Source organism: Primulina tabacum, chromosome 17 (genome assembly GCF_025594145.1).
Source record: "Primulina tabacum isolate GXHZ01 chromosome 17, ASM2559414v2, whole genome shotgun sequence".
In the NCBI taxonomy this organism is placed as follows: domain Eukaryota; kingdom Viridiplantae; phylum Streptophyta; class Magnoliopsida; order Lamiales; family Gesneriaceae; genus Primulina; species Primulina tabacum.
Window position 1 is genome coordinate 20,336,763 of NC_134566.1, and position 16,570 is coordinate 20,353,332.

The 16,570-nt window shown below is 33.5% G+C and overlaps 1 protein-coding gene across 2 annotated transcripts; it reads left to right on the forward strand.

Annotated features, from left to right (window-relative positions):
- Positions 1 to 3,542: 3,542 nt before the first annotated feature.
- On the forward strand, positions 3,543 to 14,581 carry LOC142530410 (histone acetyltransferase GCN5). Of its 2 annotated transcripts, none has more exons than XM_075636242.1 (13): positions 3,543 to 4,335; positions 4,423 to 4,487; positions 4,667 to 4,747; positions 5,446 to 5,517; positions 6,074 to 6,242; positions 10,755 to 10,798; positions 10,868 to 10,967; positions 11,180 to 11,248; positions 11,438 to 11,498; positions 11,956 to 12,074; positions 13,703 to 13,799; positions 14,024 to 14,165; positions 14,284 to 14,581. In XM_075636242.1, exons 1-13 carry the CDS (start codon positions 3,745 to 3,747, stop codon positions 14,348 to 14,350), a joined length of 1,677 nt encoding a protein of 558 aa, XP_075492357.1. In that variant the 5' UTR covers positions 3,543 to 3,744; the 3' UTR covers positions 14,351 to 14,581. The 2 variants fall into 2 exon arrangements, with proteins under 2 accessions (XP_075492357.1, XP_075492358.1); XM_075636243.1 differs by having other exon boundaries at positions 3,544 to 4,335; positions 13,706 to 13,799.
- The last annotated feature ends 1,989 nt before the right edge of the window (positions 14,582 to 16,570 follow it).

Below are 16,570 nucleotides of genomic sequence, written 5' to 3' on the forward strand. Positions count from 1 at the left end.
TTTGTACGAATCTGTACAGTGAAAGATTATTTTATCTACAAGGTTCAGTTCATATCAGTTCTTGAATTGTAATGTGAGGCCCGGGGCCGAAGAGGGCGGGGGGGTGATCGCCGGTGCCATCAGTTGCACGGACAATGAGCGGCTCCTGGCTGGCTTCTAGGTGGAGGGAACATGAATGAACCGACCCACACGGGAATGAGAGGGATTCCGAGACTGTTCAATGTAATGGACTGTACAGTTGAAGAGGGCTTAAAAGATTTGATTGGTACTACTCATATCACGAAGGTGCATCTTCTTTTCGGTAGCTCATCACATAAAAACTCCAAAGTTAAACGTGCTTGACTTAACGCAATTTTGGGATGGGTGACCTCCTGGGAAGTTTCCTAGGGTGCGTGTGAGTGAGGACATAAGCACGCTGGAAAGACTCGTCTTGGTACAGTGAGGACAGTCGTCGAATCTGGGGCTTTATAGTTGGTATCAGAGCCGACCTCTCTTAGTACGGTGTGGTTCGGGGACAAACCAAGTGGAAGCTGGTGGGCATGTGAGGACCGGGGCCGAAGAGGGCGGGGGGGTGATCGCCGGTGCCATCAGTTGCACGGACAATGAGCGGCTCCTGGCAGGCTTCTAGGTGGAGGGATCATGAATGAACCGACCCACACGGGAATGAGAGGGATTCCGAGACTGTTCAATGTAATGGACTGTACAGTTGAAGAGGGCTTAAAAGATTTGATTGGTACTACTCATATCACGAAGGTGCATCTTCTTTTCGGTAGCTTATTACATAAAAACTCCAAAGTTAAGCGTGCTTGACTTGGGGCAATTTTGGGATGGGTGACCTCCTGGGAAGTTTCCTAGGGTGCGTGTGAGTGAGGACATAAGCACGCTGGAAAGACTCGTTTTGGTACACTGAGGACAGTCGTCGAATCTGGGGCTTTATATGTAAGTTCTGTTAAACACCAAAAAAAAAAAAGATTGTTGGAATCAGAATTTCGGAGTTTGACAAATTAAGCGTTTGAAGATTACAAAACTGATCAACTCAACTGAACTAAGATGACTTGAACTGAAGTTGCCCGATTGGTAACTAATGCGCTAAACAATCGAAGGCAACTGAACTGATTAAAGCTAACTGAAGCTATGTGGTGAACTGAACAATCAGTGAACACTGATCAGTTACATAGGCAGTTCATCGAATCGACTATAGAGTCAACTGATAGATCATCATCAGTTAAAGAGCGTAGCCAACAATCGACAACTTGTCATAATGCAACTTGTAGTGGGAGCACTGCATCTCAAAATGCCACAATGATGACATGTCTACTCAGGACAAATTAATGGATATATGACATTTAAACGCATTCAATATTACCGCTGGGAGGAAAAGTTATAAATGGCCGAGAAGATCAACTAAGAAGAGAGTAATAGTTAAGAGAGACAGTTATCGAGTTAGCAAGAATAAGAATAAGCAAATCATTCTCAGTTACAAAAAGCTAACGCTTTATCAGATATATTCATAGCTTTTGGGCTATATTTTGATCACTAGCACAAGCACTTATTGTTACTATATTCGATCTCTTTAGATCAGATGCACTTAGAAAAATATATCATTTGCGTACTGATAAAATTGTAAAGATACTAAGAGTTTCAGTTTGACAGTGTTTAAGACCAAACTGAAGTGGGTTATTACAGCTTCTGTAATTAATCAAAGTCTTTTAGTGAAAATATTATCCTTGAGATAGAAAGGGTGACGTATGAGCATTTGAATTCTCCGAACATCCATAAACTGTTCTTTATTTATAAAGTATTCAATATGTCTTTCAGATTGTTTCCGCACTTTAAGTTAACTGATTAACATTGACAACAAGATTATTGAATTCAGTTTATTACTTAACTGATTCACCTCATTGAAAAGATTTGAAAATCGTAAAATGTTTATTCAACCTCATTCTAAACATTTTCACTCACCCAATCGATCTTAACAGTCATGGTTGATTTTTGAACACCTTTTAGATGTTAAGTTATTGTTGGGAGATATTATTGATATTAAATGAGTTGAATTGATGTTCTTTACAAATATCAAATATATAAAATCTTAATACAAAAAATATAATAATAATAAAATAATAACTACATAGTAAATTAATAATAAAGTGTTTTATCAATTTAATGATATTTTTTGAAATACACTTTTTAAAATAATATTTATTAATTTATCGATTAATTAACACATTTATCAATAAAATTACATGTTCCCAACAATATTTATATATTACATATAATAATTGAACTTATCATTGGGATACCATGTTTTTCCCCCCAAGAAATTATCCATATATTATGTAGATATGTAAATTTGATTTTAATTAGATATTAGTAATTATAAGTATTTTTCATCAAATTTTTATATATTTTTATCAAATAACTTTTAAATTTATTAATAATTAAATCATATAATGTGGTTAATAAATCATATAATGTGGTTAATACAACATATAATACTAAGGGAGCGTTTGGTACGCGTAATTAGGCGGGATTATTTTTTTTATCCTGCCTAGTCAGCTGTTTTGTACGCGTGATTATTTAACCAAGTCAATCCCTCCTATGAATGATTAGGTTATATTAGGTAGGTTAAAATAATACCTCCTCACCCCCTAGGATTATTTATCCAACTCTTAATACTTCCTATTTTTCCAATTTTACCCTTCTCTTATATTCAAACTCACCACCACTTCCCGCCACCGACCGCTGCCGGCCGACCGCCGGCGCCGGCCGATTTTTCCGGCCGGCCGTTTCCGGCCGCGCCCCCGTCAGCCGTTTCCGGCCGACCATTTCCTGCCGGCCAGCCGCCGGCGACTGTCGCCGCCGCCGCGTAGGGAAAGGGCAATTTTGTCTTTTCATCAAAAAATTCAAAATTATCCTACAGTTAAAAATCTTACCAAACATAATATTATTTTACACCATATATTACAATCCTACCACAATCATTTTCTTTATCATTTACATACTAATCATTAGTTTATCTTATCCTTCCAACCAAACGTAGCCTAAATATGCTATATTATTTTATACACATCGCATGTGCGGTGATACTATCTAATTTATCGAAGTTTTATTGTATATATTTATTCAAAATTAAATTATATTATCATCACAATATTCAAGTTAGTGGAGTAAATGAGAGTTTTGACTAATGATCATGAATTCAATTATCTCTATCAACACTTTATCAACAAGCATGTCGCATAGACTTTAGTCAATGCGATTTAATTATGTAGCATCCGTAACAACTTGAATTGAGTTTGAATAACACCTTAAATAATATTTGAACGATCTTCCTAATACTTGAGAGACTTCTAAATTCCTCATACTTGAGAGGTTTGTAAGAACTTCAAACTTCATCGAGATGTAGATAATTTTTGAAGAAGTATGTGCTTAGGTATCCAAACTCATTCCACTAAGGTGTTGATTATTCTTGAAAGAGTGTATTTAATAACCTCAAAAGCCACTATTTATAAGCAACTTGTTATCATAAACAAATCCAAAAAAAAAAAAAGAAATAACACGAACGATACGTCAGCGAGTCTTATCAAATCAGCGAACGAGTAAACGAATATGGAAATCATATCCCAAATTTCTCAAAAACCCTAACTGACCAATGTCTATGTGAAGATCATTATGAACTGAATTTCAATCGTACTCCTCTCTGATCTTCTGTTACTTTTCTAGATAGTAATATTTGCAAGAATAATGGATGGGCATTCATCGCATTTAACGGCGCCAGTCCGTTCGAGGAGTTCACAGTCTCCGTCACCGTCTCACTCGGCCACTGCCTCCGCCACTTCGACGATACACAAGCGTAAGTTGCCGCCTGAAGACCACGCGCCGCCATTCCCGCCTTCTTTATCGGACACGCGTGACGGTGCGCTGACATCCAACGATGACCTGGAGAGCATCAGTGCTCGTGGCGCCGACTCAGACTCGGATGAAGAGTCCGAGGAGGTTGCCGATGAGGAATACGATGATTCCTCCGTGCGCAATTTCACCGCGTCTCGGCTTGAAAACAGTAATTCCGCGGGGCCCAACATTGGAGTAGTTAGAAATACGAAGCTCAAAGCTGAGAACTCGGTTAAAGTTGAACCCACTGACGTTGGGAGAGATGGCGGGACTGCTAATAATGGGAATAATAGTAATGTTAATAGTTCAGGCAATGCGGTTGCCGGGACCAATGGTTCGGTACCAGGGATTGTGGTCAAGGAAGATAATGTGAAGAGCATTTTTACGGATAACATACAAACCAGCGGGGCCTACAGTTCAAGGGAGGAGAGTTTGAAGAGGGAGGTAAGCTCTACGAATTTAAATAATTGCTATACCTTTTCTTTTAATTCCAGTATGTTGCCAATCAGGGTACTTGTGTTAAATTTACAGGAGGAAGCAGGGAGGCTCAAATTCGTATGTGTTTCAAATGATGGTGATGATGAACACATGGTTTGGTATCTCTCTTTCCCTCTCTTAATATCACGTGTTAAGCTTGTTTGTTAAATATGTCGTTCCATCAATCTATCTGATGCTTGACCAAAAATTTCTGCTGCCTCTATCGTGTTTGGCCAAGCATAAAATAATTAACCAAAGAATGCTGAACTTAATTTCATTTTGGCATTTTAATTTTCAGGTTGATAGGATTGAAGAACATTTTTGCCAGGCAACTACCCAATATGCCAAGGGAATACATTGTTCGTCTTTTAATGGATAGGTTTGCCTCCCTAAATTTTGAACTGTTCCATATAAAGTTTTGATGTCATCATCCGCCCTGTCTAAATTGAATACATTCTAGAAAGATGCACCAGATAGTGTCCATTTGGGATATTAAGTCCCTGCCTCCTTGTTGGTATTTTATTGTGATTGAGGATTGAGGATTGATTTGCGTATAAACATCATATTGTAGGATGTAAAAGAAGCCCCTTGTATCTCCAATATGACTTCAGACCTTGCAGCTGCTTTTGAGATGCCTCTTGACCAAATTTCTTGTTAGGGTCAATTATGGTAGTTGTTTTTGTGATGTCCACTATAGTTGTTTGGTGATTGCTTATATGTTAAAAGTCATGTTCAAAGCTCTCTGGGGTTGTTCGTTTATTCGAAATAATAGAATACTTTATTATTCAGATGGACGTTGATAAATTATGGTATATCTTTTATTTCTTTTTATCATGATATGTCTTATGAACCCTTTGTGAGTTTTTTCGTGGATGTAGACTCTCACAACTTAACTACCCAAAATTATGTGTTGCCTTGTGTTCTGAGTTTACCATATCCACTTGTAAATCAACAAGTTTACATGTGAACCATCCTTTCATATTGATATTTTTTTGTTTAGTATAACAGAAAAAATATTTGTTTATGTAGTACATAATATTTTGTTGATTTTCACTGTCTTTGCTACTTCTATTGCAGAAATCACAAATCCGTGATGGTCATTCGGCGCAATGTGGTTGTTGGTGGTATTACATATAGGCCGTATGCTAGGTAATATGTCTTCAATATACTATTTGCACTGTTCTAACATGCGGCGCCTAGGCAGTCGCCCACCGCCTCGCTTTTTAAAAAATCGGTGTCTCTAGGCAGTGGTGAAAAAATCAGATGCCTAGGTGGCTCAAAACCCGTTAGGCGGGTAACACTGCTTAGGCGGTTCGATTTTTTTTTAAAAAAATAAATTTTAGAACCTTGACTATTTGCTTCTATTTTATTTGAAAACCATAAACATATTTTTGATACGCTGATTATAACTATGCTAGAGTATCAGTTTTTAGTTTCCAATTGTCCATTTATGAGGTTGATAATCCTGCATTACTATATTCTTGACTGTCCTTATCATGATATCAAGATATACTCTCATATCTACTCTTTATGGTACAAGATTTAAAGCTAATGTTGTGGACATTTTTATAAGAAATATATAGAAGGTATTTAGGAATACTGATTTCCAAGGATGCATTCCTCATATATTAAACCATGAGTTCCTTCTGGTGCATGTGTGTGTTTTTGTGCCAATAAGTATCTGTCACTTTAAATGTATGTATAGTCAACGGTTTGGGGAGATAGCTTTTTGCGCAATTACTGCCGATGAACAAGTTAAAGGCTATGGGACCCGACTGATGAATCACTTAAAGCAGCATGCACGTGATGGGGATAATCTCTCTCATTTTCTCACATATGCTGATAATAATGCTGTTGGCTATTTTGTAAAACAGGTGAGATGTGAATATCATACATCTCTGCTTCATATGCATTAGCAATTTGCAATATCAGTTCAGCATTGATTTGGTTTATAGCCTGCATGCATTCTGTCAAATAATAATAATATTATCAAAAGATTACAACTACCCAAAATGACAAGAAGTGTCTAGGTAGTTCATTTACATTTAAAAGACTTGAAATGACTCCATTGGTTTGATTTCGGAATGAAGTTTGTAAATATTTAATCAACTGGATTTGTCCTCAAATATTTCTGATGCCCAGCTCTTGCATTTTAGCCTCCTGTTTGTTCACCCTAGGGAATTGTTATAGCATGGGTTTGAGCATATGACAGACACTTCTGCTAAACCACTAGTGGCCAGCACCACATTCTCTTGTTGGCTTGATAATATTTCTAGGTCAATGTTGAACAGCCCTTGTTTTTTAATATGTTTTTGGGTTCTGCTATATTGTGTTAGAACAAGAGAGTTTGTTGGTTGATGTTGAACAATGTGGGAATAAGAGTGGAGGAATTTGGTTTCTGCTTGGACAAGGATTCGAGGTGAATTAGAAGTGAATTAGTTTGGGTTTTTAGGATAAGAAGTGAAGGTGTATTAAGTATTTTTCATGCTAAGTAGAAAGCATTTTGTAGTTAAGGTTTGTGTTGGAAATGGAAAAATACTTAATACTAATACTAAGATTCTAAAAGGTGTGAAACATGATGAAGACTCAAGAGCAAACATTAAATATTACAAGCTTGGGTGTGATTAGTAGGTGATTAAACGTAAAAAATATTTTTAAATTTTAATACAATTTTAATTATATTAAGCAAAACACTCAGTGAATCAATATATTAACACAATAAATTTAAGATTAAATCTATAAATTTCAATTTCTAAAAAACACAAAAGTCTTGATATTATATTTGTTAATTGCATTATAGTATTATATCACCTACCAAAAAATTATAAATATTGTTCTACCCATTATAAGACTGATTCTATTTCATCTTCTTCATCTCACTCATCTTTCCTGTTATACAAAACAAACTCAGGGTCATTATGTTTATTTGGAGAAAAATGAATGAAGCTGGAAAATAAACTCATGGTCGTTAGGTTTATTTGGAGAAAATTGAATGAAGCTGGAATTTTTTGGGGAAAGAATATCAGATGTCTAAAATCAATATAAAAGTTTTAGTATATTATTTTTAAAGTATTAAATTATTGTAATATTAATGTCGAAACTATAAAGCTTGCCTTTATTTAGCATTAAGTGCACTTAATGCGATGAAGCATGGGTTTTTCTGTTTTTCACGGTGTTAGCCAAATCCTTGCGTTTTATCCACGCCTCACGTTTAATCTCGGTTACTCGCGTGTAGTGTCACTTTTTAGAACACTACTTAATACATGACCAAATTAAAAATGACCTTCAAACTTGTTAGCTACTCTATAATTGTCAACCATGAAATTTTTGGAAGGCCTTATTTTATATTTCTTCGTGCTTTGACTGCTTTGGAATGGAAGAAGTTCGTCGGTTGACTAGCTTTCGGTTGGATTACGTTTTTTGACCAGATTGCTTTTAGCTGTGGCTAGAGTTTGCCCAAGGAAGGTTCTGGAGACATGTTGATGGACCCAAAAATGACTCAAAACAATGAAATGCCTTGGGTGTCTTTTGAAGTACCCCCAAATTGAGCGACTCTCGGTCTTACTCGAGTTATTGATGAACTTTTGGTGACCCTTGGAATTCCTTGAGTTTGACTGAAACATTTGATCTCACACCTTCTTTGTTTTTAAATTTATAATATTATTATAAGAAAAAGATGAATTAGAGACATTTAGAAAACACAAAATAAATAGTAGCCGGTAGAAATTGTAACTTTTACAGGCTGTTGAGACCCAAACCAAGAATGAAACAAAAAAGACAACCGATGAAACAAAACATGAATTTTAAAACCTAGCTTTTCTACCATAATACCGTGAAAATGGTGATGACACAGTCATGGATATAAATGAATCCAGATATGTTCGACAAGATACAGGATAGTCATACAACTGCAAGGAAGTTTTAAAAATCAAATGCACGATATACATAGTAATAGATGGGGAATAAAAGACATAACTAGACTCGAAGATAGAAGAGATGAACACACAACTGCCTTATGACAAACGTAGCAAAATGACAAAAACTGATTTAGAAAAATAATGAACATGATGCATTACCTTGACACATTGCTTGACAAAGCAAGAATCTTGGTACGTAGAAGTATTCGATAACATAGCTATACCCATTCCAGATAACGAGGCAAGAACTAGAAGCATCCATTGTTGTACCTCGACCCACTATTTACCCAAGTAGGAACCTTGGTGTTAAGGGTTGAAACTTTGCAAGTAACCTTGAAAGAGATGCAAATCTTCTAGGCAGTGTTCTAAAAAGCGGTAGGCGGTAGGCGGGCGGTTACCTACCGCCTAGGTGACTAGGCGGTTGGCTAGGCGGTTGGCTAGGCAGTTTTTTTTAAAGCTTAAATTCAGTAAATGGTTCATGAGTATTATGTTTATATATGAAATATATATTATTATAAAATTTAAAATTTTAATAATAAATATATATTAATAAATTTTTATATATGAATCATCCACGTCAGTTTACTACTTTACTACCACCGTTGTACAATGAAAATTAAATTTGTTCAACATTTTTTCCAACATAATATATTGATATTAAACCTAAACATCTAACTCTTCTAGTTCATCTCCATATTTTTCCAATACATCTTCTGTATCGGATTCAAACTCAAAATCCATGGCTCCATCCTCCTCTTCATCCGATACAAATGTCAAATATGTTTCCAACATTATTCTTTAAAGTATAATTATTATTTATTAATGTTATTATTTTGGTTTTTTTTAAAAGTAGAAATCCGGCTAGGTGGTGATATGCATATATACTATAATTAGGAATATCATAATTTGTTTTTTTTTTTAAGTGTAAACCGCCTAGGCGGATTTTTAATTGTAAAATCGCCTAGGCTGCTTTCGCGCCAGGCGGCGGCCGGGCCGATTAATATGGTGGCGCCTAGAAGTTTCGACTAGCCTAAAATCGGGGCGGTTTTGGACCGCCCAGCACCTAGGCGCCGCTTAGGCGGTCCTAGGCGGGGATTTTTAGAACACTACTTCTAGGAGGTTTGAAGTTTTCAAATTCGTGGATGAGTTTCAATAAAATGGTCTTCTTCTTTTCTTTCAGTTTTTCTTTGTATTTTTTTCTTTTTTGCAAAATGAATTGTACAAGGTATACATATAAGACTAGGGGTGTTTAACTATGGTTTGGTTCAGTTTTAGATAAAAATTCGAACCAAACCCTATTATATCGGTTTTATAAAATTTCAAACCAAAGTCCAAACCATCCATGAATTTTTTATAACCAAACCATGAATTTCGGTTTGGTACGGTTTGGATGATGCTATTTAAATTTTGAGTTTCACAGTGATTTAATACATGAGATATTATAATTAAGAAAAAGTAACAATTAATATTTGATAGAAGTTGAATGAACATTTTATTTAATCATTAAATAGAATTATTAAATAAATACTATAAATAAAAATACTTATGCATGTTATATAATTTTGCAACTCATAAACATCGTAAACTTTGGGGGATGTAGTTACATTTATCTGGACTAAATTCTATGATAAATAAATTGTCAACATAATTGTATTGTTACTTCGCTCCCTAATAATATATTAAAAACTAAAAATCAAATAAAATATTTCTATATCCAAGAAAAATCACACTAAATTAAAAAAACTTATTCCATATTTTTTTATATTTATTTAATCGGTTTGGTTTGTTTTATTTTTATTCAAAACTTGAATCAACCCGATTTTTTCTGTTTGGTTAATTTTAAGACCAATTCAAACCCTGATTGATTTGAAAACCGATCCAAGCCTTACGGTTTGTTTTGGTTTAACTGTTTGGTTCGGTTTCTGAACACCATTATATATGACTATATGTCCATACCAACTTAATCTAACCACAGTGGCTTCATTTTTAAGTAATCCACTAAGCCAACATTTGAAAACTACGCCGATAAACTAAACTAAAGCCTGCTAATATCTAATTAAATTTGTTTGGGCTCCCAATAACTAAATATGAAAACTAATAAGCCTAAAATATTAGAAGGAACGAAAGTTCTTAATCTTGGACTTGTATGTTCCAACAGGCTATGGTCTAACGTGGTTCAATCAATGTATTTGATCCATTTGTACAGCTCATTTATGAGTTTAATGTTCTCAAAGATATCAATAGTTTATCTCTTCAAAGCTTGTTGCTGATCTTATGTTAGGTGTTGTTGATGTTTAAGTTCCAAGCTTTAACTGTTAGCTTGTTCTTTTATGTCCCTTTTAACTTCTAGCTACACAAAGATTGCGAGGTTAGGTCGGGTTGGTTGGGTTACTGTTACTATTCTATAGATGGCTATTTCTATTGATGCATGGATCAGTTCTGAGTCTCTGACCGTCAGATACTTTTTAGGGCTTTACAAAAGAAATTTACTTGGAGAAAGAACGGTGGCATGGGTATGTTGATATAATGTTTTGGCAGACATTAAACCTTCAATTCCTTTTTATTGACTCATCTTCTTGCAGCTACATTAAGGATTACGACGGAGGAATTCTTATGGAATGTAAAATTGATCCTAAGCTTCCATACACTGATTTATCAACTATGATACGACGCCAACGGCAGGCAAAATCTTCTATTTCTGTATAATTTTAGAATTATTAGCTGAATTGATTAGGTTATATTGTAAGTATTGATGCATAAGGCCATAATATTTTGATCAATCGTTACAATTTTTAGAGCTGATAATGTGGTATCAGTTATGGGCCTTTTTATTCTTCATTGACGCATTCCTTTCATGTTGATAAGTGCAGTTGACTTATGTATTTGGGTTTTAGGCTATCGACGAAAAGATTAGGGAGCTATCAAATTGTCATATTGTCTACCCTGGCATTGATTTTCAGAAGGTGTCTTTCTTGATATCCTTCCTTATTACTTTGGGGATTTGGTCTGGTGGATAATTTCTTACATTTTGATGCATTTATTGTGGTTTAATTTAAATTGTTGTTTTCTTCATGTCTTTCAATTTTGTACTTCATTATCAAAATCACTGTTGATTTTAGACGCATCGATCTGATGTTCATTTTGTTAATCAGAAAGAAGCTGGTATTCCAATGCCCAAAAAGCCCATCAAGGTTGAGGATATACCTGGTTTGAGTGAGTCTTTCCTTTTCATTCCTACCTTACTGACCACATGTTTATATTTTATTATTTATATGATGATTTAAGTGTTTAGTCTGTTTGCTGTAATGTTGCATACATCATATAGTTTGTATCCTGTATTTTCACCCTGTTGAATCAACAACGCATCCAAGTTTTGATTAACAAAATAGTTTACTTTCCCAAGCTGGTTGATGCAGTCTGTCTTAACACGTGAGTGAAGCTGGTAGGTGGTATTTTTTTTAAAGTTTTGTTTGTTATTTTATCGAAACACTGTGTATCCTTGATAATTATGGCTACCTCAGTCAGCCATGAACACACCCTTAGTTTACTCTTCTTCTTTTTTTTTTCTTTTTTCCCCCTTTTTCCTGCATCCTCTATTCAATTTTATGGCTTTTTTTTTCCTTTTTACGAGAAGCATCCGAATTTAAAATTACCTATACCTTAATAATAGGGGAGGCTGGCTGGAGCCCAGATGAATATGGTCATTCTCGTTTTAAGACCGTGACCTCATCATCAGATGCCGCTTCACTTCAAAAATCATTGACGGCATTTATGCGCTCGCTCCTGAAAGTGAGTCTCCATGGGTTCTTTTTCTATTTTATTTCTTTCATGTTTGCTAAAGTGACTATGGAACTGTAACCACCCTGATGGATATTAGGGAATTTCATGTAGAGGAATTCTTCAGATAAAGATGGTTCACATGAAAAGCACATTAACTTCTCGTAGTTTTAGGAAAGGAGAATTATTCAGAACGCTCAGCGTTTCATTGGATGAATTGAAAAATGGAGGGAAAATACAATGTACTTAATAGAACTGTATGTAAACTAAATCCCTTAGTATAAGGGATAAATGAGATATTAGTTGCCCCGATCCTAAGAATTCAAATACAAACAAATATAGATAAGTTCGTATCTAATCTTAATTAAGCGATAATTATATATATTATTCAACACTTGCTAAATTGTTTTTAGTGGTATCCCGTTAACCCATAGACAAAAACTTGTGTGAGACGGTCTAACGGATCGTATTTTGTGATACGGATCTCTTATTTGGGTCATCCATGAAAAAGTATTACTTTTTATGCTAAGAATATTACTTTTTATTGTGAATATCGGTAAGATTGATCTGTCTCAGATAAAGATCCATGAGACCGTCTCACGCATATGCTTGGTACACTGTATATGAGAATTTCGTGAGGATGAAATAGACACTCCTTACCCCATTTTTTCGTGCTTGATTAATCCATAGGATTAGGAATACCCACTCCAATGGGAATCATTCCTTCCATTTTTGTTGGGTTTACTGTTGATCCATTCTCCCAACTTTTTTTATTTATATATTGTCTTCCATTTTTTTTAAAAATATTTTAATAATCAATCTTTAGAATTTATTTTTTATAAATAATAATAATAATAATAATTTGTATAAAGTAATAAACAGAACAATAATAATTTTTATCTAATAATATTAAAAAAAATAACAACTTAATAAGAATAAAATAATATTCATAATAATAATTAATTAATTAATTACTTAATTAAACACTAATAATTATAGTAATGATATAAAAATATTAATATTTGTATTAATTATTAAAGAATAATTTTATAATAATAATAATTAATAATTAATTAATTACTTAATTAATTAAACACTATAATAATTATAGTAATGATATAAAAATATTAATATTAGTATTAATTATTAAAGAACAATTTTATAATAATAATAAATAATGGAGCAATACTAATTATCATGTAATAATCAAAATATAATAATGATGATAATAAAAAAAAATTAATCATAAAAATGATAATAATACAAAATAATGACTATTATGATAATAATACATAATAATAATAATAAACAAGTTTTCCTTTTTGACTGATGTAATAAACAAGTTTTTAATGAATATTATTTTGAACTTCTTAATAAAATGTAATTTGACTTAAAATAATTTCATTATATTGTTCTCATTTCTTCTGATACAGATGGAATAAACGTATCATTCCCATCCTCGTTCCATTCTAAAGTTTATTCCATTACTGCTTCGTAAAATTCCAGCATATCAATCGTGGTCTAATTATTCCCCTATTTGACCATTCTATATCAAGATTTCATTCTTACCATCTCTATTATGGGCATTTGAATCAGGTCTTACTTGCCAAATCATGCTATTGATACTCTTCCTTTTCAAGCAGGCAATGTATGATCATCCTGATGCTTGGCCTTTCAAGGAACCTGTTGATGCACGGGATGTACCTGATTACTATGACATCATCAAAGATCCTATGGGTACACTTTTAATCAATCTTACTCCTTCATATGATGATTTTGCTTGGACACCACATCTTGTTATCAATTTCAAGATTCATTTTGGACGACAGTCTCTGAGAAGCCTGAACATGTATATGCGCCTTGAAATTTCAGAACAAATTTCTTATCTTCCTAGAGAATTCTACGGAGTTTGTGATGATACAAAATTATTATGCTTGATATCACATTTTCTAATGTTGCAGATCTGAAAACAATGTCAAAGCGTGTCGAGTCTGAACAATATTATGTGACCTTCGAGATGTTTGTGGCTGATGTTAAGAGAATGTTTTCAAATGCGCGAACGTACAACTCTCCAGAAACAATTTATTACAAATGTTCAACGAGGCATGATGTGCAGCTTCTGAAATGCCTCAAATTCTACTTAATTTTTTTTATATATCTAGAATGTATATTAATCAGTTGCTATCGTCTTCATGCATTTAAATCTGTTTTTGGCTTGCAGGTTGGAACAACATTTCTCAAACAAAGTTCAAGCTGGTCTTCAATCTGGTATCAAGATTCAGCCATAAATAGGGTACTCCCTGTATTGTTTGGGACATTGATGTTTTGAGACTTGTAAAATTGGTGTCCATTAACTCTTGTATAATATTTACATGGAAAGTTGAGAGACCCTAACTCCTATGATTCTTGAGTAACTTTCCTTTTTTGGTGCCAAAAAACTTTAATGCATGTTACATTTGTCTTGAAAGGTTTCTTATATCTCCGGGCTTCATTTGAAATTGACATTAATTTGTAGATTCTATTTCTTGTTGCAATCTTTTGCATTTCTTTTTGTCCACAATTATTATGCAGATAACGGTTGTCATTTGCGTGACTGGTAACTAAGTTTGTAAACTCGCTCAATTAAAATTACGATGTTTGTTTTTGCCAAATTCAAGTTTAGTTATAATAGTTAAAGCTTACAAATTCAACTCATAATTTGACTGGTTTATGAGAGTGTTTGGGAGAATGTTTACTTATTTTAAAGTGATTTTTCTAGAGATTTTTTAAAAGTATGTGAGAAAAAAAAGTGAGGGTGAAAATAAATCTAAAAGCTAATATAACTAAAGTTTGAGTAAGTTGAGAAAAATTGTTTTCAAGTTTATTTTAAAAAGAAAAATTATAACAATGTCCTTATTTTACAAAACATTTGCTTTTTTCAATTATATGAATTTTGCTTCTCACACTATCAACAATCAATTTATATAATAATTTTTAGCAAACATGAAAGAAATAAAAAATTAATGTTTTGTATTAAAATTAATTTATCTTTTTATAATAATTAATGTATGAAAATTTATATAAGGTTTAATCAAAATAAAAAAACAAATGAAAATATTTTTATAGATGGAATAAAACATGTAAAAATAAATACATCTAGAAGTGTAAATTATTAGGAGTGAATAAATTTAGTGATTTGAATAAATTTATCTCTAAAGTTTTTTGGTTGAATTAACAATATTGAAATTTTGCTCTTGTCGGTTGAGTTCTCAAGTCAATTGGTATGAGCTGCTTGGAAGTAGGCTTACTGAAACTGGTTGACCAATGACTTATCAAAAAAATCAGTTGGGTTTTGCTGAATAATAGAAAAATAGGTAGACTGAAAAATATATACGCCTAAATTTGTTTCTGAATGTTCGGAGATTTCAAGATTCATATGTCACGCTTCTTCCTCACGGAAGATTTGCACTAAAAGACTTCGGTAATTACAAAACAATTTGAAATCACTCACTTGAGTAGGATTTAATACTGCTTAATTGAAACTCTTAAAATTTGATCCTCAAAATGATCAGAAAATGATTTATCAGCGTGTGCTGCTATTTTTCAGCTTGGCTCACAAAAAGTTTCTTCATAGGAAATCAGTTTGTTTTCTATAATTCAAATATAGATGGTGTAACTGTGTAACATTCAAAGCTTGTTCAACTCATCTATTTATAGTTTAATATGCAACGGTAATCTTTTCAAATTGTATATGTTTCCAAATACAGATATCATTGTTGCCATGTCTTCGTCATTTCTGACATGTTCGGAAAGCTTTATCCGCTATTTCAACTAGGCTTTGATATTTAATCACTGATTATACCGATTTTTCAAGGAATGTATGGATTTGGACTGACTGATGAACTATATAGACTGTCAGTTGGGCTTCATCAGTCAACCATGAATCGATTTGGCTATCAATATCCTTATTATATTTTATCAGCCTAGCTTTGTAAACAGTTAGGTTTATTAGGAAACTTATTCATATGAAATTCGGTTTTCATCCTTGAATTCAGTTTGGTTAGGTTTTGTAAATATCCGTTTGATCACCAACCTTCTTCAATCACTAAAACTTAAAATGTTTCAACGAATATCTCATTTTTTCGTGTTTGACAAAATTATGCCAAAAAAATACTGAATTCATTTATTCTCAACAATATATACAACATATCTATCTAACTAACTATATATGAATTGTTCTTTATGTATCATCTTCTAAACTGACCACTGTATATTTCAATAGGCTTCTTCTATGCATCAGTATATTTAGGCTGACTGGAGCCAGTTGACCTCTCCTCTTCTTCCTTTTTGTTAACAACAGATGGTGGCTTTAGGTAGGCAAAAACATAAGATAACTGAGAACTGACGCAAACAATCTTGTCATTAAAATTTGATTGAACTTCCTCTAACTTGGTGCAGATTTGAAAGTTGTTGGCTTGAATTTGCCCATCAAGATGAGTAGCAGTGGCTGCATTTTTTTATCTGCTCCA